General features: G+C 42.6%; 1 protein-coding gene across 2 annotated transcripts in view; it reads right to left on the bottom strand.

Moving 5' to 3' along the window:
* Positions 1-484: 484 nt before the first annotated feature.
* The window catches only part of SPARCL1 (SPARC like 1), a 57,427-nt gene continuing 35,133 nt past the window's right edge, over positions 485-22,778 (bottom strand). Inside the window, exons 3-11 of one of the 2 annotated variants that reach the window (XM_059067509.2) lie at positions 20,842-21,018; positions 19,476-20,465; positions 18,086-18,158; positions 17,248-17,366; positions 16,893-17,013; positions 15,042-15,178; positions 12,669-12,817; positions 11,461-11,609; positions 485-943 (exon numbers count right to left, since the gene is read on the bottom strand). In XM_059067509.2, the coding sequence (XP_058923492.1) occupies positions 915-943; positions 11,461-11,609; positions 12,669-12,817; positions 15,042-15,178; positions 16,893-17,013; positions 17,248-17,366; positions 18,086-18,158; positions 19,476-20,465; positions 20,842-21,018 (1,944 nt within the window). In that variant the 3' untranslated portion in view covers positions 485-914. The remainder of the gene's footprint in view (positions 944-11,460; positions 11,610-12,668; positions 12,818-15,041; positions 15,179-16,892; positions 17,014-17,247; positions 17,367-18,085; positions 18,159-19,475; positions 20,466-20,841; positions 21,019-22,778) is intronic. The other variant, XM_067035465.1, reaches the window with a different exon arrangement.

Raw genomic sequence — 22,778 nt, forward strand, 5'->3', positions numbered from 1 at the left:
GACACATTGTCTTGCTATCAAGTTATTCTAGTACTATTCACCTCTGACTACCTTGGACATCAAGACACTTCAGGGCTCTCCACTGTCTGTTATTGTTACATTCCCTTTATTTTGAGGACATGAAATGTGTAGAGATTTTGCTGGGCCTCCCTTTCCCCAGACACACATGCACATCTGCACAAAAGCTAAAATTAGTTGCATCAAGCAGTGCACAATCACCCATATTTTAAATTGAATTTGGTGAAGAGCACTTGAATTCTTTTTTTTTTTTCTGTTTAAACTTAAATTATGACAAAAACCATTCATGAGCAACTACCATTTAACAACTGAATATTTGTTTCCCATAAGAAACGGCTCCCCAACCACTCATACTTTTTTTTTTTAAGCCGTAGGGTCTAGAAAGCGTGATTATAGTTTGATATGAAGTATGAGCCCTGGGTTGGTCTTTCACATATAATTGTTCAAGTAAATGATTGAAATAAACTTGAGTAAACATTTGGATTTTTATTAGGATATTAAGATACTGAAAATAACACACATCAACAACAAAGAGCCTTATTTCACTTTTTTGAAGTGCACATGGTATTATGGACAAAATGACTATTATTTTTTCGAGTTTTATAATCTTTAAGTGTCTCATAAATGGATGCAGAGAGTGATGAGTTACACTCATGTTCACAAACAGTATACAGTATTTTGCGTATATTGACTTTACTTAATTTTAAAGTTTTATTTCCAAAGTTAGTGTTAAATGCCTGGTGCATATACTGTTATCAAGCAGTTACTCTCATTGTCGTCTCAGACATGCAAGCATTTTGCTAAATATAAATCTACAAGTATCACACTGCATATACTTCAGAAGTGGTCAGAACAAAGGAGGATGCTGGGTAGTTTGAGTTCTTTCAAATCTTAATTCAAAACAGGAGATTTTCATCTATGTCTTCTGTAAAAAACAAAAACAAAACATACTTTTAGAAAGTAGCCAGAGCAGTAATATAAACAAGGTTAGAACTAGGGGATCAGAGAACCCATCAATAAGGCGGTACGATGGTGGTTCTCAATCCTGGTAGGGCATCAACATCACCTGTGAAGCTTTAAGAACTATATATCCTTGGGTCTCACTCCTGCCCCCCCCCCCCGAATCAGCGTCCCCATGGGTGGGCCAACGGCATGTATACATTTAGAAAGCTCTGCAGGTAGTTCTGATGTAGGGTTGAGAACCACTGATAGAGGAGGTTGAGGGGAAACCAGGCAAGAAGTGCCAAGTATACTAATCTGTAAGGGTTGCTAAAATATAACCAAAATAAATAGAAGTATAGTGCCAGTTATATCAAATTTCCAATCAAGTGATTGTAAAAGAACTTGTTGCCACACTAATGGAAGAAGACAGCATCCTCTGGGGGATAGAAGACCACTCCTTAGCATTGTGGCCCACCCTTGCTCAGTAATTCTTGAACAGATTCCTAAAGCGGATTAATCTCAAGCATGTACTAGCCTGTCTGGGACACCAAGTAGTTTTCCTGCTCAGTGTAGTTTTCCTCTTGCCCCAAGAGAGGGAAAGAATGCAGACTTTTGCTGTATTTCCTGTGAGCACTGGCCTAACTTGTAAAGTAGGGATAATAGTCTCCTTACTTATAAATTTACTCATATTTGCACTCATACTTTTTGTCTTCTTTTTAAAAAAATTTTAATTTAATTATTTTTATACGGCAGGCCCTTATTAGTTAATCTACTTTATACATATTAGTGTAAATTTGTCAATCCCAATCTCCCAATTCATCCCACCACCACCACCACCTCCTCCTCCCCCCGGCCCTGCCACCGCTTTCCTCCCTTGGTGTCCATACCTTTCTTCTCTACATCTGTCTCTCTATTTCTGCCCTTCAAACCGGTTCATCTGTACCATTTTTCTAGATTCCATATATATGCGTTAATATACGATATTTGTGTTTCTCTTTCTGACTTACTTCACTCTGTATGACAGTCTCTGGGTCCATCCACGTCTCTACAAACGACCCAATTTCGTTCCTTTTTATGGCTGGGTAACATTCCATTGTATACATGTACCACATCTTTATCCATTCGTCTGTCGATGGGTATTCAGGTTGCTTCCATGTCCTGGCTATTGTAAATAGTGCTGCAATGAACATTGGGGTGCATGTGTCTGTTTGAATTATGGCTTTCTCTGGATATATGCCCAGTAGTGGGATTGCTGGGTCACATGGTAATTTTATTTTTAGTTTTTTAAGGGAACTCCATACTGTTCTCTACAGTGGCTGTATCAATTTACATTTCCACCAACAGTGCAAGAGGGTTCCCTTTTCTCCACATTCTCTCCAGCATTTGTTGTTTGTAGATTTTCTGATGACGCCCATGCTAACCGATGTGAGGTGATACCTCATTGTAGTTTTGATTTGCATTTCTCTAATAATTAGTGATGTTAAGCAGCTTTTCATGTGCCTCTTGGCCATCTGTATGTCTTCTTTGGAGAAATGTCTATTTAGGTCTTCTGCCCATTTTTTGATTAGGTTGTTTGTTTTTTTGATATTGAGCCACATTAGCTCAATATCCACTTCTTTCCATTACTCTAGGAGGCGGGTCAAAAAAGATCTTGCTGTGATATATGTCAGAGAGTGTTCTTCCTCTGTTTTCCTCTAAGAGTTTCATAGTGTCCAGTCTTATATTTAGATCTTTAATCAATTTTGAGTTTATTTTTGTGTATGGTGTTAGGGAGTGTTCTACTTTCATTCTTTTAAATGTGGCTGTCCAATTTTCCCAGCACCACTTATTGAAGAGACTGTCTTTTCTCCATTGTGTATCCTTGCCTCCTTTGTCATAGATTAGTTGACCATAGGTGCATGGGTTTATCTTTGGGCTTTCTATCCTGTTCTATTGATCTATATCTCTGGTTTTGGGCCAGTAACATATTGTCATGATTACTGTAGCTTTGTAATATAGTCTGAAGTCAGGGAGTCTGATTCCTCCAGCTCCGTTTTTTTTCCCTCAAGATTGCTTTTGTGCCTCCATACAAATTTTAAGATTTTTTGTTCTAGTTCTGTAAAAAATGCCATTGGTAATTTGATAGGGATTGCATTGAATCTGTAGAATGCTTTGGGTAGAATAGTCATTTTCACAACATTGATTCTTCCAGTCCAAGAACATGCTATATCTCTCTATCTGTTTGTGTCATCTTTGATTTCTTTCATCAGTGTCTTATAGTTTTTGGAGTACAGGTATTTTACCTCCTTAGGTAGCTTTATTCCTAGGTATTTTGTTCTTTTTGTTGCAATGGTGACTGGGATTTTTTTCCTTAATTTCTATTTCTGATCTTTTGTTGGTAGTGTATAGGAATGCAATGAAGAACATTACCAAATTCATTGATCAGCTCTAGTAGTTTCCTGGTGGCATCTTTAGGATTTTCTATGTATAGTATCATGTCATCTGCAAACGGTGACAGTTTTACATCTTCATTTCCAATTTGGATTCCTTTTATTTCTTTTTCTTTTCTGATTGCGGTAGCTAGGAAATCCAAAACTATGTTGAATAACAGTGGCGAGAGTGAACGTCTTGTTCCTGATCTTAGAGGAAATGCTTTCGGTTTTTCACCATTGAGAATGATGTTTGCTGTGGGTTTGTCGTATATGGCTTTTATTATGTTGAGGTAGTTCGCTCTGTGCCCACTTTCTTGAGAGTTCTTATCATAAATGGGTGTTGAATTTTGTCAACAGTTTTTTTCTGCATCTATTGAGATGATCATATGGTTTTTATTCTTCAGTTGGTTAATATGGTGTATCACATCGATTGATTTGCATATATTGAAGAATCCTTGCATCGCTGGGATAAATCCTCCTTGATCATGGTGTATGAATCTTTTAGTGTGCTGTTGGATTCTGTTTGCTAGTATTTTGTTGAGGATTTTTGCATCTATATTCATCAGTGATACTGGTCTGTAATTTTCTTTTTTTGTAGTATCTTTGTCTGGTTTTGGTATCAGGTGATGGTAGCCTTGTAGAATGAGTTTGGGAGCGTTCCTTCCTCTGCAATTTTTTGGAAGAGTTTGAGAAGGATGGGTGTTAGCTCTTCTCTAAATGTTTGATAGAATTCACCTGTGAAGTCATCTGGTCTTGGACTTTTGTTTGTTGGAAGATTTTTAATCACAGTTTCAATTTCATTACTTGTGATTGGTCTGTTCATGTTTTCTATTTCTTCCTGGTTCAGTATTTGAAGGTTATACCTTTCTAAGAATTTTTCTATTTCTTCCAGATTATCCATTTTATTAGCATAGAGTTGCCTGTAGTAGTCTGTTATGACGCTTTGTATTTCTGCAGTGTCCATTGTAACTTCTCCTTTTTTATTTCTAATTTCATTGATTTGAGTCCTCTCCCCATTTTTCTTGATAAGTCTGGCTAAAGGTTTATCAATTTTGTTTATCTTCTCAAAGAATCAGCTTTTCATTTTATTGATCTTTGCTATTGTTTTCTTTGTTTCTATTTCATTTATTTCTGCTCTAATCCTTATGATTTCTTTCCTTCTACTAACTTTGGGTTTTGTTTGTTCTTCTTTCTCTAATTGCTTTAGGTGTAAGGTTAGATTGTTTGAGTTTTTTCTTGTTTCTTGAGGTAGGTTTTTATTGCTATAAACTTCCCTATTAGAACTGCTTTTGCTGCATCCCAAAAGTTTTGGATCATCATGTTTTTGTTGTCATTTGTCTCTAGGTATTTTTTGACTTCCTCTTTGATTTCTTCAGTGATCTCTTGGTTATTTAGTAATGTATTGTTTAACCTCCATGTGTTGGTGTTTTTTACGTTTTTTTCCCTGTAATTGATTTCTAATCTTGTAGTGTTGTAGTTAGAAAAGATGCTTGATATGATTTCAATTTTCTTAAATTTACTGAGGCTTGATTTGTGACCCAAGATATGACCTATCCTGGAGGATGTTCCATGTGCACTTGAGGAGAAAGTGTAACCTGCTGTTTTCGGATGGAATCTCCTATAAATAGCAATTAAATCTATCTGGTCTATTGTGTCATTTAAAGTTTCTGTTTCCTTATTTATTTTCGTTTTGGATGATCTGCCCATTGGTGAACGTGGGGTGTTAAAGTCCCCTACTACTATTGTGTTACTGTCAATTTCGCCTTTTATGGCTGTTAGCATTTGCCTTATGTATTGAGGTGCTCCTATCTTGAGTGCATAAATATTTACAATTGTTTTATCTTCTTCTTGGATTGACCCCTTGATCATTATGTAGTGTCCTTCTTTGTCTCTTGTAATAGTCTTTATTTTAAAGTTTAATTTTTCTGATATGAGAATTGCTACTCCAGCTTTCTTCTGATTTCCATTTGCATGAATACCTTTTTCCATCCCTTCAGTTTCCGTCTGTATGTGTCCCTAGGTTTGAAGTGGGTCTCTTGTAGACAGCATATGTATGGGTCTTGCTTTTGTATCCATCAGCCAGTCTATGTCTTTTGTTTAGAGCATTTAATCCGTTTACATTTAAGCTAATTATCGATATGTATGTTCCTATTACCATTTCTTAATTGTTTTGGCTTTGTTATTGTAGGTCTTTTCCTTCTCTTGTGTTTCCTGCCTAGAGAAGTTCCTTTAGCATTTGTTGTAGAGCTGGTCTGGTGGTGCTGAATTCTCTTAGCTTTTGCTTGTCTGTAAAGTTTTGATTTCTCCATTGAATCTGAATGAGATACTTGATGGCTAGAGTAATCTTGGTTGTAGGTTTTTCCCTCTCATTACTTTAAATATATCGTGCCACTCCCTTCTGGCTTGTAGAGTTTCTGCTAAGAAATCAGTTATTAACCTTATGTGCATTCTCTTGTATGTTATTTGTTATTTTTCCCTTGTTGCTTTTAATAATTTTTCTTTGTCTTTAATTTTTGTCAGTTTGATTGCTATGTGTCTTGGCATGTTTCTCCCTGGATTTATCCTGTATGGGACTCTCTGCACTTCCTGGAATTGGGTGGCTATTTCCTTTCCCACGTTAGGGAAGTTTTCAACAATAATCTCTTCAAATATTTTCTTGGGTCCTCTCTCTCTCTCTCTCATCTCCTTCTGGGACCCCTATAATGCAAATGTTGGTGTGTTTAATGTTGTCCCAGAGGTCTCTTGAGCTGTCTTCATTTCTTTTCATTCCTTTTTCTTTATTCTGCTCCGCAGCAGTGAATTCCACCATTCTGTCTTCCAGGTCACGTATCTGTTGTTCTGCCTCAGTTATTCTGCTATTGATTCCTTCTAGTGTAGTTTTCATTTCAGTTATTGTATTTTTCATCCCCGTTTGTTTGTTCTTTAATTCTTCTAGGTCTTTGTTAAACATTTCTTTCATCTTCTAGATCTTTGCCTCCATTCTTTTTCCGAGGTCCTGGATCATCTTCACTATCATTATTCTGAATTCTTTTCCTGGAAGGTTGCTTATCTCCACTTCATTAAGTTGTTTTTCTGGGGTTTTATCTTGTTCATTCATCTGGTACATAGCCCTCTGCCTTTTCATCTTGTCTATCTATCTGTGAATGTGGTTTTTGTTCCACAGGCTGCAGGATTGTAGTTCTTCTTGCTTCTGCTGTCTGCCCTCTGGTGGATGAGGCTACCTAAGAGGCTTGTGCAAGCTTCCTGATGGGAGGGACTGGTGGTGAGTAAAGCTGGGTGTTACTCTGGTGGGCAGAGCTCAGAAAAACTTTAATCCACTTGTCTGCTGATGCGTGGGGCTGAGTTCCCTCCCTGTTGGTTGTTTGGCCTGAGGCGACCCAGCACTGGAGGCTACAGGCTCTTTGGTGGGGCTAATAGCGGTCTCCGGGAGGGCTCACTGCCAAGGAGTACTTCCCAGAACTTCTGCTGCCAGTGTCCTTGTCCTCACCGTGAGCTGCAGCCATCCCCCACCTCTGCAGGAGACCCTCCAACACTAGCACGTAGGTCTGGTTCAGTCTCCCCTGGGGTCACTGCTCCTTCCCCTGGGTTCCGATGCACACGCTACTTTGTGTGTGCCCTCCAAGAGTGGAGTCTCTGTTTCCCCCAGTCCTGTTGAAGTCCTGCAGTCAGTTCCCACTGGGCTTCAACGTCTGATTCTTTTGGAATTCCTCCTCCTGTTGCTGGACCCCCAGGTTGGGAAGCCTGACGTGGGGCTCGGCACCTTCACTCCAGTGGGTGGACTTCTGTGGTATAAGTGTTCTCCAGTTTGAGTCACCCACCCAGCAGTTATGGGATTTGATTTTATCATGATTGTGCCCCTGCTGCTGTCTCATTGTGGCTTCTCCTTTGTCTATGGACGTGGGGTATCTTTTTGGTGAGTTTCGGTGTCCTCCTGTCGATGATTGTCGAGCAGATAGTTGTGGTTCCAGTGCTCTTGCAAGAGGGAGTGAGCGCACATCCTTCTACTCTGCCATCTTGCTGTCTTCTTTCTGTTCAGACGAGAGATGTCCCTCCTGTTGACTTGGAGGCTAATCCTCTGCCTGTGCTCAGGATCTCTTCTGATCTCAGAATTCTCCCCTGTTTTCCTCTTTTTTTCTTATATCCTCAATCTTTCCTTTTTTTTTTTTTAACCGGTCCCTTCCCATTAATGTTTAAATATGCTGCATATCCAGCCTTGAGAACAGTGCCTGGTACTATGTAGACCACTAGTAAAGACTTGTTGAAGGAATGAATGCATGAGTAAATGATAAGAGCTCAAGACTCTTTTATTCTCAGAAATGCTTCCCTCAACTCTGTATCCCTCTCTAGCTCATTCCTGCCTTCAAACCTTCACTCTTTAGCCTTTCTTATCTCCTCTTCTTTCTCATGTGTCTGGCTTCCATCTCTACCATTCGACAAAAACTGCTCTTCCAAGGCCATCCAGGGTGTCTTTATTTCTACGTCCAATGAATATTCTCAGTCTTTTACCTTACTTGACATCTCAGCAGCATTTAGCACTGTGATCTCTTCCTCCTCTTTGAAACACCTCCTTAGATATGGCACTATCCTCTTTCCTTTTTCCTTTCAGGAGACTTTTCATTCTGCTTCATGCACTCCTTTTTCCTCCTCACCTAGATGTTGTTCCTTGTATTCAACCCAAAACCCTTTTCCACGTAACTCAGCACATTTTCCGAAGAGAATTAATTTCCTTCCCTGGTATCAATTATTTTCTGTATGCTCACAATCCCCACATATGTATTTCAACTCCTAAATTCTGTCTTGAAAAGCAGACCCATATATTCAACTTTCTTTTTTTTTTTTCATTTTTATTTTCCTGGCAGTGCTGCACAGTGTGTGGGCTCTTAGCTCCCTGACCAGGGATCAAACCCCCACCCCTTGCATTGGAAGTGCAGAGTCTTAACCACTGGACCACCAGGTAAGTCCCTCAACTATCGACTGTACGTTGTCACCCAACGACTTCAGAATTTAATGTGTCCCAAATGGAATTTATCTTTTCCCCCCAAACCTGCCTCTGTTCTTGTGTTTTCTGTCTCAGGGGAAGGTACCTCTCCTTACCCTGCCTGGCCTGTGCCAGGGACCTAGGCATTGTACTTCTCTTCCTGTCAGCCTAACTGCCTGCTTCCTGCCTCCACGTATTTCCTATGAAACATCGTCTTATTATTTCTGCATACTGTACATCTTGAATATGTTGATATTCTCAACTACATCTTGAATATGTTGATATTTTAAAATATATTTGAATATGTTTACTTTGCTTTTTCCCCACTATGATTGCCCTAATTCAGTTTCTCATCAACTTTTGCCTGGATTCACCACAACAGTTCCCTGGCTTATCCACAATGTAAACAAAAGAATCTTTCTTAAGTACAAATCCAGTGAAATCACTCCCTTGTTAAAAACCCTTTGGGGATCCTCCAGTACTGTGAGGATAATGTCTTTAACTGGCTTAATAGGACCTGCATGATGTGACTCGTTTCCCCTGTTCGTCTAGCTTGGAAGGTTTTCCTAAAGATTAATTTGGATATATGTTAATCCACAGCATGTCATAGGCACTAAATAAATAAGACTCCTTCACCTCGTAATTGAATCCCATTTTTACACACAAGGAAAATGAGACTTGCTGAGGATAAGTGGCGCGCCCCAATTCGCATAGCTAGTTAATAACAGAGCTGGAATATTTGAGCACATCTAGTTCAGGGCAAAGGAGGTTAAAATTCAGGACAACACTGGCTACAATTTATCTTGTCCTGTGGATTTCTCCGTCCTGCGGGAATAAATGTGTATGCTTACAAATAGACATTATTTTTCTTTCCCTAGCTGAATCCCAAAGCAGTAATGTGTTTACATGTCCTGACTGAATATGTAATATCTGCTTCATTGGCTTATTGTGTGATAATTCTTTCCCTCCTTCAAAATGTAATCATGGCCAAACCACAGTGAACAAACAAGAGCATTAGAAGCAAGTCACAGAACTTTAAGCCCTTCCTGCTTCTCCCAGACAACCACCCAGCACAGGGCCCGTATGCTGAAGAGCTGCCAGAAATTTCCAAAGGAACAGTGAAGTGCAACTGGTTTCCTTAAATGGTCTCTCGTTAACTTTGCCTTTGGATCACTCCTTTAAAATCACAGGCCCTGTAAAAGGGCATACATAAATATGTCCTGTCCCAGTGAAGTTTTCTTCTTGATGATGGTGGAGGGGAGGGGTCGGGGAAGCTGTCCTTGGGTGCATTTTATCTTTTCAACATGGGAATTGGAAAAAACATTGTTAGCCCTTTTTAGGGATGTATATGAATTTGTAAGTACTGTGCTTATAGAATAGGTGTGAGAAAGGAAATTGGCATTATTTGCACGAGACTGGGTCTTAATCGCCTGTTAATTTCCTATTGATGTTAACAGGGTGTAAACAGTATGTGGTCTCCAGTCTCCACTCTGGCCCCCAATGATCCCCATCTCCTGTGGTCTCCCCCCCCCCCCCGCCCCCGCACTGTAGCAGGAGGGTCAGACTGTGTGACAAACAGAATGTGGCAGAAATACGTCACTTCTGAGACTAGTCGTACGGGGAACTGCGGCTTCTGTCTTGGACTCTCTCTCTCTCTCTTTCTATCTCTGTCTCCGATCACTTGCTCCGGAGGAAACCAGATACCATGTTATAAGCAGCACTGTGCGAAGGACCACATGGTGAGGAACTGAAGCCCCCGACCAATAGCCATGTAGGTGAGCTTAGATCAGGTCCTAAAGCAGATCCATACAGGTAAGGGCCTCCCGGATTCCTGAGCCTCAGAAAGCATGAGAGAGATTTTAAGCTTCTAATCTTTAGGGTAATTCGTTGTGCAGAAATAGACAACTAATACACACTATTCATTCTTTGCTCATCGCAGTTGTACTTATTTCACAGAATAACATTGTCGAGGAAAAGGACCTTTTCTGCTTATCTATTTCTCAATAAATAACTAAACCCTCATATTCCAACTCTTTCTTTCCAATTTCAAGCCATCATACATATGCATAAAGAATATTTTTAGAGTGAAGTTCACACAAGTTACCTCTTTGGGGGGAACTCTGACCTTTGATGAACTTACTTTTCTTTATTTCCTGGCTTCATAGTCATCCTACATATACGTATGTGGTGAACACATGGGTAAAACCTCTGCTTTAGGGATTTGATGTTCATTGTTGGTTTACATTCTGTGAGCAGTTTTTTTTTTTGCGGTTCGTGGGCCTCCCACTGTCGCGGCCTCTCCCGTTGCGGAGCACAGGCTCCAGACGCGCAGGCTCAGCGGCCATGGCTCACGGGCCCAGCCGCTCCGCGGCACGTGGGATCTTCCCAGACCGGGGCATGAACCTGCGTCCCCTGCATCAGCAGGCGGACTCTCAACCACTGCGCCACCGGGGAAGCCCCTGTGAGCCGTTTTGATGGCTCATTTTTTGAACATCTTTCATATCTCGATTATTAAAAACAGGCTTGCTCATAAAAATCAACTGTAACTTAGGAAAAGAAAAGGAAGTACATTAAGACATAACCTAGCAAAACAGATGTCTACATTTAAATTCCTCCGCTGCAGGGGGAATTCCTTTTGGATTAAAGGAATAACACCTGGGCACAACTGGTGAAACTCTTTAGTGTGTTGGTAATAAATTCTCAGATTCTTCTGGCATCTCCCATTTTCAGAATCAAGCTTGCTGTTTTACTCTTCACATATGATTTTTTAAAGTTTGGCCCAATACTCAGGTTAAGGAAGGATATAAAGTCCTTCCTTCCTTCCATAGAAAGGTAGCCCTCTGAGATTTGGTTCAGCTCTCTGGATTCACGTCACTTTCTTAGGCTTAGCCAGTTTCTGAGACCTCAGTGCAGTTACCCCTGAAACATTCACCCTCGCTACACTTGGAAACAGAGATCACAAAGGGAGTAAGAAATAACCTTGCAGTCGGCCACTCTGTGGTCTCTAGGTTTCAGCTGAACACACAGCAGGACCTGTCTGTGAGGGCTGCAGGGCTTAGGGCTTATCTGCAGAAGAGGACACCCCTCTCCCCGGGCTGACAATGACTTTACCTTCTTTAATTTCAAAGCAGTGGCCCCACTCCTCCAGGGTGATGTGCTTATCTTTGTTGGGGTCACACTCTTCAAAGAAGCGCGTTATGCAGTGTTCCAAGGGCACCAGAGATGCCCGCAAAGGAGCGAGCTCAGAGTGGGTCAAGACTCTGCAATGAGATCAATGGCAGCCAGTTAACTGGGTTACTAACTTGTGTATGAACAGCTAACTCTTAGGACCACCGAGGGCATTTTCTTCCCCAAGGCTGCTGAGGACAGCAAACAAGTAGTGCATTCATGAAGCGCTACAAATGAAATAAACGGTTTGTGGGTGCGACAGACAGCTTTGGGGATGTCGATTCATAAGGGTTCCTTCTTCCCTAGGAACTATCCTCCCTCCACCCTAAATTTATAGGGCTGCAGCCCAACAATCCTGTTTATACAACCTGGCTCTTACCACTGGCCGTACCGGATCATTCCAGACGTAGGTGCTTAATCCAACTGGGGCCAATCAGATTAGCATCAAGGATGAGAGTGGAAAGAGCGTCTCGGGAGGCTGGACCCTAACATGTAAACTTGGGAGCTTGTGGAATTGTGGCCATATTCTGTTATTTTCGAAGCAACCCTTTTCTTTTTCTCTTAAATTTTTTTTTTTTTTTTTTTTTTTTTTTTTTTTTTTTTTTTTGCGGTACGCGGGCCTCTCACTGTTGTGGCCCCTCCCGTTGCGGAGCACAGGCTCCGGACGCGCAGGCTCAGCGGCCACGGCTCACGGGCCCAGCCGCTCCACGGCACGTGGGAATCTTCCCGGACCGGGGCACGAACCCGCGTCCCCCTCATCGGCAGGCGGACTCTCAACCACTGCGCCACCAGGGAAGCCCTTAAATATTTTTGATGTGGACCATTTTTAAAGTCTTTATTGAATTTGTTACAATATTGCTTCTGTTGTATGTTTTGGTTGTTTGGCAGCGAGGCGTGTGGGATCTTAGCTCCCTGACCAGGGATCAAACCCACGCCCCCTGCATTGGAAGGCGAAATCTTAACCACTGGACGGCCAGGGACGTCCCTCAAAGGAGCTTTGTGTTTAGACTCATAACCGTATTTGCTTGACATTTCTGTGTTCTAAAACGGAACTGGGAAGTTTCCTAAATCAGTTTAGAATTCTTGGGTATAGATGACTGGACACTGTGTCAGGGAGAGGACCTAGGTAGTGGCAGGTGGAGCGTTTTTACCTGTCCCGAGGGTGTTGGTCCAGCTCTCTAAACTGCCAGTGCACGGGATACACATACATGTGGTAGTTTTTCTTAAAGTCTCTCAAGAGAAGGTCAGTTGAGTGGTCCCCAGCCAGGAGTCTCTTTTCATCCAGGTAAATTTTCTTGACCTGAGATTAGGAAGGGAGATGATCGTTAGAGAATCAGGCACGTGTAATGGAATTATCACTTGCTAAACTTTACTTGAAGAGTAATCCTAACATGACAGAGGAAAACAACCCCAGAATGTTATTTGAGAACAAATTACATGTCTTCTAATCAACACTACAGCTTTCTGCATAGAATAACAGCTAACATTAAAAGACACCTGGGGTTTTCAGAAGAAATGGAAGTCTTTTTTTGATCTTTTAACGAAGTGATGTTCCTCACATTTCTTAAAACTATAAAAAGGTTTTAATGAAAAGGGCTGAACTGACCTAGACAAAATTGTTCATTTGTTGGTGAAAAGTTCTGTTCTTCCCCATTGGCATACTCCATTCTTTTTTTTTTTTAAGGTTTATTATTAATTAATTAAACTTATTTTTGGCCGCATCGGGTCTTAGTTGAGGCACGTGGGCTCTTCGTTGTGGTACGCAGGCTTCTCTCTAGCTGTGGCGTGGGCTCTGCAGCTGTGGCGTGCCAGTTCCAGGGCTCATGGGCTCTGTAGTTTGTGGCACTTGGGCTCTAGTTGAGGCGTGTGAGCTCAGTAGTTACGGCGTGCGGGCGCTCTAGTTGAGGCGTGTGAGCTCAGTAGTTGCGGCGCGCGGGCGCTCTAGTTGAGGCGTGTGAGCTCAGTAGTTGTGGCGCGTGGGCTTAGTTGCCCCGCGGCATGTGGGATCTTAGTTCCCTGACCAGGGATCAAACCTGCGTCCCCTGCATTGGAAGACGGATTCTTTACCCCTGGACCACCGGGGAAGTCCTGGCATACTCCATCCTTAATCCTTTATGTATTTCCATCCAGTGCCTGCTGCGGCTCAGGTTAGCCCTGGCGTGATGCTGCTTGGCACCCCCATTGAAATTTCCCTGCGTTGTATCTAATGCTCTCAAGGCTGTCTGCGGCAGTGTGTTGTTAAAGAGAGAGGATAGAAATTATCTAGGGGCGATGCATCTAAAACTACCAGCTTGTGACGTTACCTATTAGGGCACTGAGTAACCGGAAGCGATCAGAGCAGGACTTCTACTTGTTCTCGTGAACACATCTACCAACTTCCCTCCTCGGCGCCATGCGTGAGATTCCCTCGTTCCTCATCTGCTAAGCCCGGCCGCTCACTGGTGCTCAGAAGCTCACCCCTTCTCATCGACTCAAGAACACCCTGTGGTAGTTGGGCACCCTTCCTTCTTTACTGGATCATTTCCCGCAGCATACAAACATCCTCTGTCACCTCCCGCCGGTAGATAGGACCCTTGAACTCACACTTCTCTCCACCTGCCACCCATTTCACTTTTCCCCTTTGCAGCAAAATGTCTTCTATACTTGCTGCTTTTACATCATGCCTCCTATTCTCTTTTGAACCCTATCCATTCAGGCTTTTCTCTTGCAAAAACAGCTCCTGTCAAGGTCAACTGTGACTGTCAGGTGCCAAACCAGGGACCAACTCTCTCAGTCCTCATCTTAACCTGTAAACAGCATTTGCATTTGACACAGTTAATGCACACCCTCCTACATGTTTTATTTTTTTCTTTATAGCATGTTTCATCCCACCTGACATAACACATTTGCATAAATGTTTATTTGCATATATGTTCATATTTGCATACATGGGTGTATAAGTCTATATGGTCTCTTTGCCTACAATGTAGGCTCATGAAGGCAGAGATTTTTGTTTGGTCCCTTGCTGTATTTCCAGCATGTAAATCAGCTCCAGGTACCTGGTATACACTCAATAACTATCTGATGAATGAGTTTTCCCTGGGAACTTCTAGGATTAATATTCTGCACTTTTTAATCTTAATCTATTACTGACATCGTTAATAATGGATTTCCTTTATATCATAAGTCTATGTCTGGCCTATAAACGCAAAAAAGACGTTTAGATTTAAATCATATACCTGGGCCTGAACATACGAATGCTGAATTGAGGTTCCCTTTGCTGAACAGTTTGCTCTAGGGATGAGTTCAAGAGCTCTTGTTCAGGCCCCCGCCCTGCGTGTAGGAATCAGGTGGTTTGGCTGCGTCCCAAACTTTGAGGCGAGAACCATGATGACCGCTACGGTCCTGTTACTCCATGGGTGTTAACCCGGTGCGGTTGCTGATATGCAGAGGAAGGGCTGATATACCCCCACCCCCACCCCCCGACACTCTCTTCCCCAAGCCCTGTAGACAGACGCTTAGGCAGCTGGCTGTGGATAACTTACTTTATTTCTCTGCTTCTCATTTAGATATCCAGCGTGCTCAGGGTTAGGTTCATAAAGCTGCATGAGGATATTCTTGAGCCAGTCTCTCATCCTGAGAGGAAACTGGGTCACTTCAAAGTCCGTACAAGCAGGAATAGCTGTTCCAGGCAGAAAGTAAATTGATTTTAACTTGGGGGTCTTACTCCGGTCCCAAGGAGAATCCTCCTAGCAGGACGCTTAACAACTTCCGGGGACTGAGAGCAGCCCCGCTGCCCCTCCATCACGACAGTGGTCCTTAACCCTGGCGCCACAGCAGAGTTGCCAGGAGTGTTTTAAAAACATACCAGGTGCCAGCTTCCATTCAAAGACATTCTGATTTGATTGATCTGGGGGTGGAGCCTGGGCATCAGGATGTTTTAAAAAGCTCCAGAAGTAACTGTGATCTGCAGCCAGGGCTGAGAACCACTACTCTAGAACCAGAGAGTTGGAGTTCAGAGGTGGAGGTCACAAGAGCTATTTATTAGGAGAAAAGAGAAGAAGGCAGAAGTTAGCTTATACCGTGGAAATAATGTTAAATCTCAGTGGCTTAAAGGAACAAACCTTTTTTTTCAGGTTTATTGAAATATAACTGACATAACCACACTGCAAGTTTAAGGTATGCGGCGAGATGGCTTGACGTACATCTGTTGTGTAATGACCACCGCAGTGAGCTTAGTTAAACATTCATAACCTCGTATAGTTACTTGGGTTTTTTATTTCCCAGTGGCGAGGACTTTCAGGACCTACCCTCTTGGCGACTTTCAGATATACCGTACAGCAGTGTTGACCACTATGTTGTGTATCACATCGAGCGCTTACTTCTCTACCCTGCTACGCGTCCCCTACAGGGTGGCAGGAGAGCCCTGTTCATCTGCCTCTCTGGGGCTCAGGACGGGGGAGACACCCCGTCTCAGCGTCACCCGAACACGAGGTGGAGAGGGCATGGAGAGCCGCACACCGGCTCTTAAATGCCCTGCCCAGAACTCCCGAGGATGATTTCTGCGCAGATTTCACTGGACAAAGCAACTCATGTGGCTGCGTCTAACACCAAGGGGGCTGAGAAACTGCCTCCTCTCATGTGTCTGCAAAGACAGGAGGGGTTAGTGAGCTAATGGGGACAATGGGGACAATCGCTTCGCGACCAGGAGATCCAAACACAATTGAGAGCATCCTGGGAAAGGAAGACAGTTCCAAAAAACCCTGGAGGACTGTGCTGTCACTAAAACTGCTTGGCAACGTCTTAGCTTCTGGAAGAGGACAAGTAATTTAACAAAACTCCAATGACTCATCTCAGTTATTGAGCGGATAACATTATCGCAGCGCTTCTGAAGCCTGGCTGCATGCGAGAAGTGTCTCGGTTGCTTGTGAAAAAACAACGTATAAGGCTCCAACCCAGTCCAATTAAATCAGAATCTCTTACCGTTAAAGCCTGGGCACTATTCTTCTAATTTTTTTTTTTTTTTTTTTTTTTGCGGTATGCGGGCCTCTCACTGTTGTGGCCTCTCCCGTTGCGGAGCGCAGGCTCCGGACGCGCAGGCCCAGCGGCCACGGCTCACGGGCCCAGCCGCTCCGCGGCACGTGGGAATCTTCCCGGACCGGGGCACGAACCCGCGTCCCCTGCATCGGCAGGCGGACTCTCAACCACTGCGCCACCAGGGAAGCCCCTCTTCTAATTTTTAAAAAACTCCTCCCAGTGATTTTTCACGTGCAGCCTGGATTCAGAACTACATTAACTTTTTGTTGTTGTCGTTTGCATGTATGTGAGTACGTATATATACGCATATAATTCAGATTCACCCAAAACCCTTTCAGCAGTGGTGGTTAGACTCTTACCTTTGCAAGCTCCAAAATAGTCCAGCTGAAGTTGGTGCCCCTTTTTGGTCCCCTCCAATCTGCACTTAGTAGCAAAGAGATGGCAGGAGCTGGCATAGGTCTGATTGTCAGTGCCACAGACCTAGGAAAGACAAGTATGAGAAAAACCTCAAGCTTGGGAGTGTTCGTTGGCAAAACACTCTGTTCCTTAAACTCTGTCTAATGAACTGCTGTTTCTATTGACTGTTGTTTAAGTATTAGATGATAACCCGGGCATTTACTTTTTTCTTTAACACAAGATTTCAATTGCAAATTACTTTCATTCAAATCACTAACTGTTTGATGTCCCTTAAAGACCATTTTGTAGCATCCTTACTTGGTCAAGGAGTTTTGTAGGAGGACAAGTCACTGGATCTTGGCAAACACAGTGGGCTTTTCCCTGTTGATCAGCCTTGCAGACGTGTCCTCTTTTACACTGGAAGCTCAGGCAAGAATCTGACAGAAAAGTTTGGACAGGAAACATGGACAAAGCTAAACTGAGTACGTAAACTCAAATTCATCCAGACAGTTCCATTTTCATGAATAAGAGAAAATGTGGGAAGACATTGGAAGCCTTTTTAATGGATGTGTTAATTTTCAGGTGGGACCCTCTGGCCCCAGACTATTTTGCATAATAGTCTAGATTTCCTTGCAGTTTGGACTGGGCATTTAAAAAGAACAAACAGCTTTTCTTGACCTGCCGGCAACGGTCATAGTCTGACATCTACGAAGCAGTGCTGTGCAAGTTGGTCAAAAGTTAAATAAGCCACGAGAATTTTATGGTTGAAGTTCAAAATTTTGTGATTGGGGTATGTGATTAAGAATTAGGTCTTTATTAAATATGGGATCTCAACTCTAAGTTATGGATTTGAGTGTAAATAAGGTAGAATCAGTTTTTCTTCTTCGAAGCAAAAGGACTTAGAGAAAAAGAATTCTAGCTTTTGCAGCGATATTGCAACTGGATTTCCAGTTTGTAAACACAGTTACCATAGTTGTAGATCAAATGTGCACACGAGAAGGTCAGTGATTTATGGGAGCATTTCCTCGGGGAGGAGTGGGGAGAGGAAAAATTCTGTGCAGTAGAGGCACCAACGAAGGCGTGGGGATAGCCCAACACAGCCCGTTCCATCTCTCTCCTCATAGAGTCACAGACTGCTGGCTCAGCCCGTACTCACCGACACTGTACACCCTGGTGTTGCCTTCAGTTGCACTGACATCTTCATTCGGTGAGCTTTCTGCTTTCTTGGCCTTTATAATAACAAGAGCAGAAGTTGAAGTCTATTTTAGGGAAAGCCTTTACATAATTTATATTTCCACTGTGCGTACCTTCACAGAGCTTTTCATACTCCAGTCATTTCAGATCTCAGAAGGAGGAGACACCAGCCGCAACCGTGGAAATAGACAGTAACCCTCTGAGAACAGGAGCCATGTCTATGTTTATGAACTGGGTTCAGTGCTGTATCTCTGGGGATTAGCCAATAAACATGGGAACTAACATCAGAAGCGAAGTTGGCACCTCCCCTTCGGTTTGGGAGAACAGTAGAAATGCGGTATCACTATGTGATTCTATAGTTAAGACATGATTACACTGGTAGTCTCTGTGACGCTATTGGGAAATGTTTCTGACCAGATTTCTGAAGTGTTAGAAAACTCCTGCCTTAGAACGGTAGCAGAGTTCTCAGCAATCGAAGTTAGTATTCACCTCACCCACTCACCAAAAGCTGTGCCAGGTACAGCTTTTGTACCTGGTGGGTGGCTGCCAGAGTTTTGCATGAAAGCTCCAAATGGTTAAACAAGCAGTTAATAATATGTTTCTTCCCTTCCCTCACCCTGTTGCCGTTTCCCGATGATCATTTTGGTGTGTGTTTGCTTCATAAAGCTGTAGCTGAAGTCTTTGTTCTTTGCCTTCATGGCCAAATCAACACACATCGCTGGGTCTCTTACGTTATCATGTTAGAGGCGTTTTGCTAGACATGGGTGATCAACTGGACTGTGGCCTGGCAGCTGCTGTCAAGGCGTGAGAGCAGCGGTTGTCATGCCTCTCTCATGCCTCTGATCTATCAGAATTTACCACCCTCGTCAGTGCCAGGGTATCTGCATCTCTGCACCTGGAAAACCACGGCACCCTATATGGCCTGCTCAAGAACAGACTGGAAGTGCTGGGGAATTAACACCTCTCCTAGTAACCCTCAGCTTGTCTAAAAGCCATAGCTCCCTCACTCTCCAGAGGGGATAGTTCAGAGGAATGTGTTTTGCATGGCTTTAATTATGTACCGTTGATTAGCTTCCTTTCCTTCCCTGTATCACTTCTCCACTCCTCTGTGTTCCCTGAACTTCTCAAACAGACTGCACTGAAATCCAGGATATGCTTCTAGGGGAACCCAAATAAAACAGGCATTTTCAGACTAGTGATGGAGATGTAGAGAAAAAGAAATAATTATAATATATTTTAGTCACGTACTAAGAGGTAAGCACAAGGGATTGCAAGAGCACAGAGAAAGGTCATGGCTGTTTTTTGAAAAGCTAACCACTTTATCGGACAAGCATCACTGTAAATGATCTTACCCCTCGGTTTTCTACAGGTTCACTGGTACCTGCATTCTCATTCTCACGTGCTTTTTCTCTCTGCTCCCCATACTTTACGTGATAGTAATTGGATGGAGCTCTTCCACTCTCCAGGAAAGCCTCGCTTGGGCTGAAGTACTCCTCACTTGCACCGCGCCTGGGGCCAGCATCGCCGCCATCGTCAGTGCCGTGATTTCTGGGCATGATGTTACCATCATCCGTAGGCTCCACCAGCAAAGGCTCAGAAAGAGTCTTTTTGTCCATCTCCTCATGGTTGCTGATAACTTCAAGGCCGGGCTTTCCTCCCTGGCTCTGCCATTCTTCATCTTGATTGGGCTTACTGATTTTTGATGCGGTTTCCTCTTCCATGTCTGCATTGGAGTTTTCCTCTTCTTGTTCATGGCCACCCTGTTCAAGTTCATCTTTCTGCATCTTGCTTACTTGAGTGGGTTGATAGGACTCTTCCCAAATGTCATCAGACCGTGTACTGTCTTCTTCCTGCGTGCTGTTAGAATGCTCCTTGGGAACTTCTCTCTCCCTTTCTTGGTTATCATTGTGGGTACCAATTTTGCCTGGCTCTCTTTCCCCTTCCTCTTCTCCATTTGGGATGTTTGGATCCTGCTCTTGGTTTCCTTGAGCACTTAGGTCTTGGCTATGTTTGCTGCTCCTGTTCAACTGAGAATATGAGTCATTTATAGGTTGTTCTTGGTTTTCCTCTGTCTCTGGAATGCTTTCTTGTTGATTAGAAGCTACAATGGAACTCACATCCTGATCGAGGAATCTCTCGGGGAGTTTTTCCTTTGGAGGCTCACTCATGTCTTCTTTTAGGTCCGATGTACCTTCAGTTGGTGTATGCTCCAAATTCTCAGTTAAGTCACTTTCACTTTTCTCTTGATCCTCTGATCCCAGGTTTTGGCTGTAACTCTGGTCCTGATCTGCTGACTGGTCATGGTTTTCCTCCTCTGACTTTAGTACTGAAGACTTTTCAGGCTAAAAAGAAAAAAGTTTATCCTTGAAACAAATGATAAAGTCATATCTACATCATATTCACAATTCATAAGCCAACATTAATATTTCTTAATTCTTTTTCTTCACATAATGTCTTATAAACTTATTTTTGATGTTCTTCATATTCGATAGCTACAAGTTTAACCTGAACTTGAATTTTGCGAAATAAAACAATTACGTAGCACTTCAGCCCAAGAAGTAAAACTCACAATTCTTTTAGAGATTGGAGGCACTTTATGTGATCATCAACTTAAAAAAAATTAAACTTAGAGTGAATAAGGTAGTCTCTTTGACCACGCTTTAGAATTGAGACCTTGGGAGACAAAAGTCTGTACTAGTAGAACCATGTTACCTTTACCTTATGAGTGGGATGGTCTTCTATGGATACGTCAGTTTCCTTTTCATTTTCTGCATCTCCAGCCCTTACAGTGGGGATTGCGGTGTGCTCAGATGTTACCAACGTTTCAGCCTGTTGGAAGGAACTCAAGGAATCAGCAGTTGGGTTGGAATGATCAGATAGGAACCTCGCTTGTGTCTGAAAAAATTAAAAACTGGTTTGTTATTCAGGCCTAAATATTCATGTTTAAAATTTCTAGCTACTTTTTTCTTGTCATCATTGTTAGTAGTAATATATTTCATTTATCACATCAGTTAAAAGATATTCTCTAGAATTTTTAAAGATACAAGCAAATAGTCAGAATATAATCTTAAGTGAAAACAAAATCCCAATCATGATTAAGAAAAAGTTATATATGCAGACAATGGGGGAAGATAGGGCCAAAATTATTTCAATAATAGCAACCTTTGATTTTTGGAATTATTGTCTGTGTTTTTCAAACTTTTACAAAGCATTTATACTTTATAATTTTGAAAAGTGTCGTTTAGCCTAAAGTTGAAATCAAATTAACCATAGGCTATAGCACTGTGCATTTTCTTAAATTAACTTTTAAGTACTCACTGATAATTAGCAGAAAAAGTTATAAACTCTTTATTCAATATTTGTATACTTTCCTAACTCCTATCAGTCTTATATTCATCAGGAAATCATGTAGTAAAAAAAATAATTTAATCTTGAACTAATTGAAAAACTGTATGAAACAGGACACCAAGTCTAGTAGGGCTGAACAGCTATGGAGTATTATTTCCTTTATAGGAATAGCTCTATCTCCAGTAAGACTGGAGGCATAGATGAAGAGCTGGGCAGTGATACATGACGGAGAAGTTGAACAACTGGACGTAGAGATAAGACACCTTCCTTCAAGTCTTGACTCTTCTGTTTACTACGTGTGGTGGTTTGACAAACTGTTCATCTGTACTCTCTCATCTCTCAAGGTGAAGTGAGCAGAAATATCAAGGTAAAGCTACGTATTCAAGACATGTTGTGAATTTTAAGGGGTAACGCAAGTGAAAAATTACTATAGCTAATAGTAGTAGCACACAGGGGTAATAATATGAACTGTCTGATATCTTACGCAGGTATTCATCACAGAGCTTTTTTTTTTTTTTTTTTTTTGCGGTATGCGGACCTCTCACTGTTGTGGCCTCTCCCGTTGCGGAGCACAGGCTCCGGACGCGCAGGCTCAGCGGCCACGGCTCACGGGCTTAGTTGCTCCGCGGCACGTGGGATCTTCCCGGACCGGGGCACGAACCCGTGTCTCCTGCATCGGCAGGCAGATTCTCAACCACTGCGCCACCAGGGAAGCCCCGATACTTAGTTTTTTAACACGGGACTGAGTCTGTATGAAAAAAAGTTTTCCGAAGAGGGAAACATCTGGAACACATCTGTATGTAGGCGTGTCATTCAAACATTTGCTTCAAAGAACCTTTTGATGCTTGTTTACATAGCTGCAAGGGCAAACCGCATTTTCAGGAGAAAACAATGGCTCTGTGGGAACTTCTCTCTGTGCTGAACATATAATTATTCCACTTCTGTAATTTCAGAGGAAAATTTATAATTACAGCTGGAGCAGCTCCTCACTACTTAAGCATGATTCTTAGCAGTGCTCATAAATTCTTTTTTCTAAGAACTACTTGGTCAGGGTGGCATGGTGTCTATCCTTGCTGACACATCTGTCAACCAGAAGCTATCCAAAAAGCAAGGACAGGGACTTCCCTGGTGGTCCAGTGGTAAAGAATTTGCCTTCCAATGCAGAGGATGCGTGTTCGATCCCTGCTCAGGGAACTAAGATCCCACATGCCGCAGGGCAACAAAGCCCGCGCGCAGCAACTACTGAACTCACACGCCTCAACTAGAGCCCGTGTGCCGCAAACTACGGAGCCCATGCGCTCTGGAAG

Source organism: Kogia breviceps, chromosome 6, assembly GCF_026419965.1.
Source record: "Kogia breviceps isolate mKogBre1 chromosome 6, mKogBre1 haplotype 1, whole genome shotgun sequence".
Classification (NCBI taxonomy): domain Eukaryota; kingdom Metazoa; phylum Chordata; class Mammalia; order Artiodactyla; family Physeteridae; genus Kogia; species Kogia breviceps.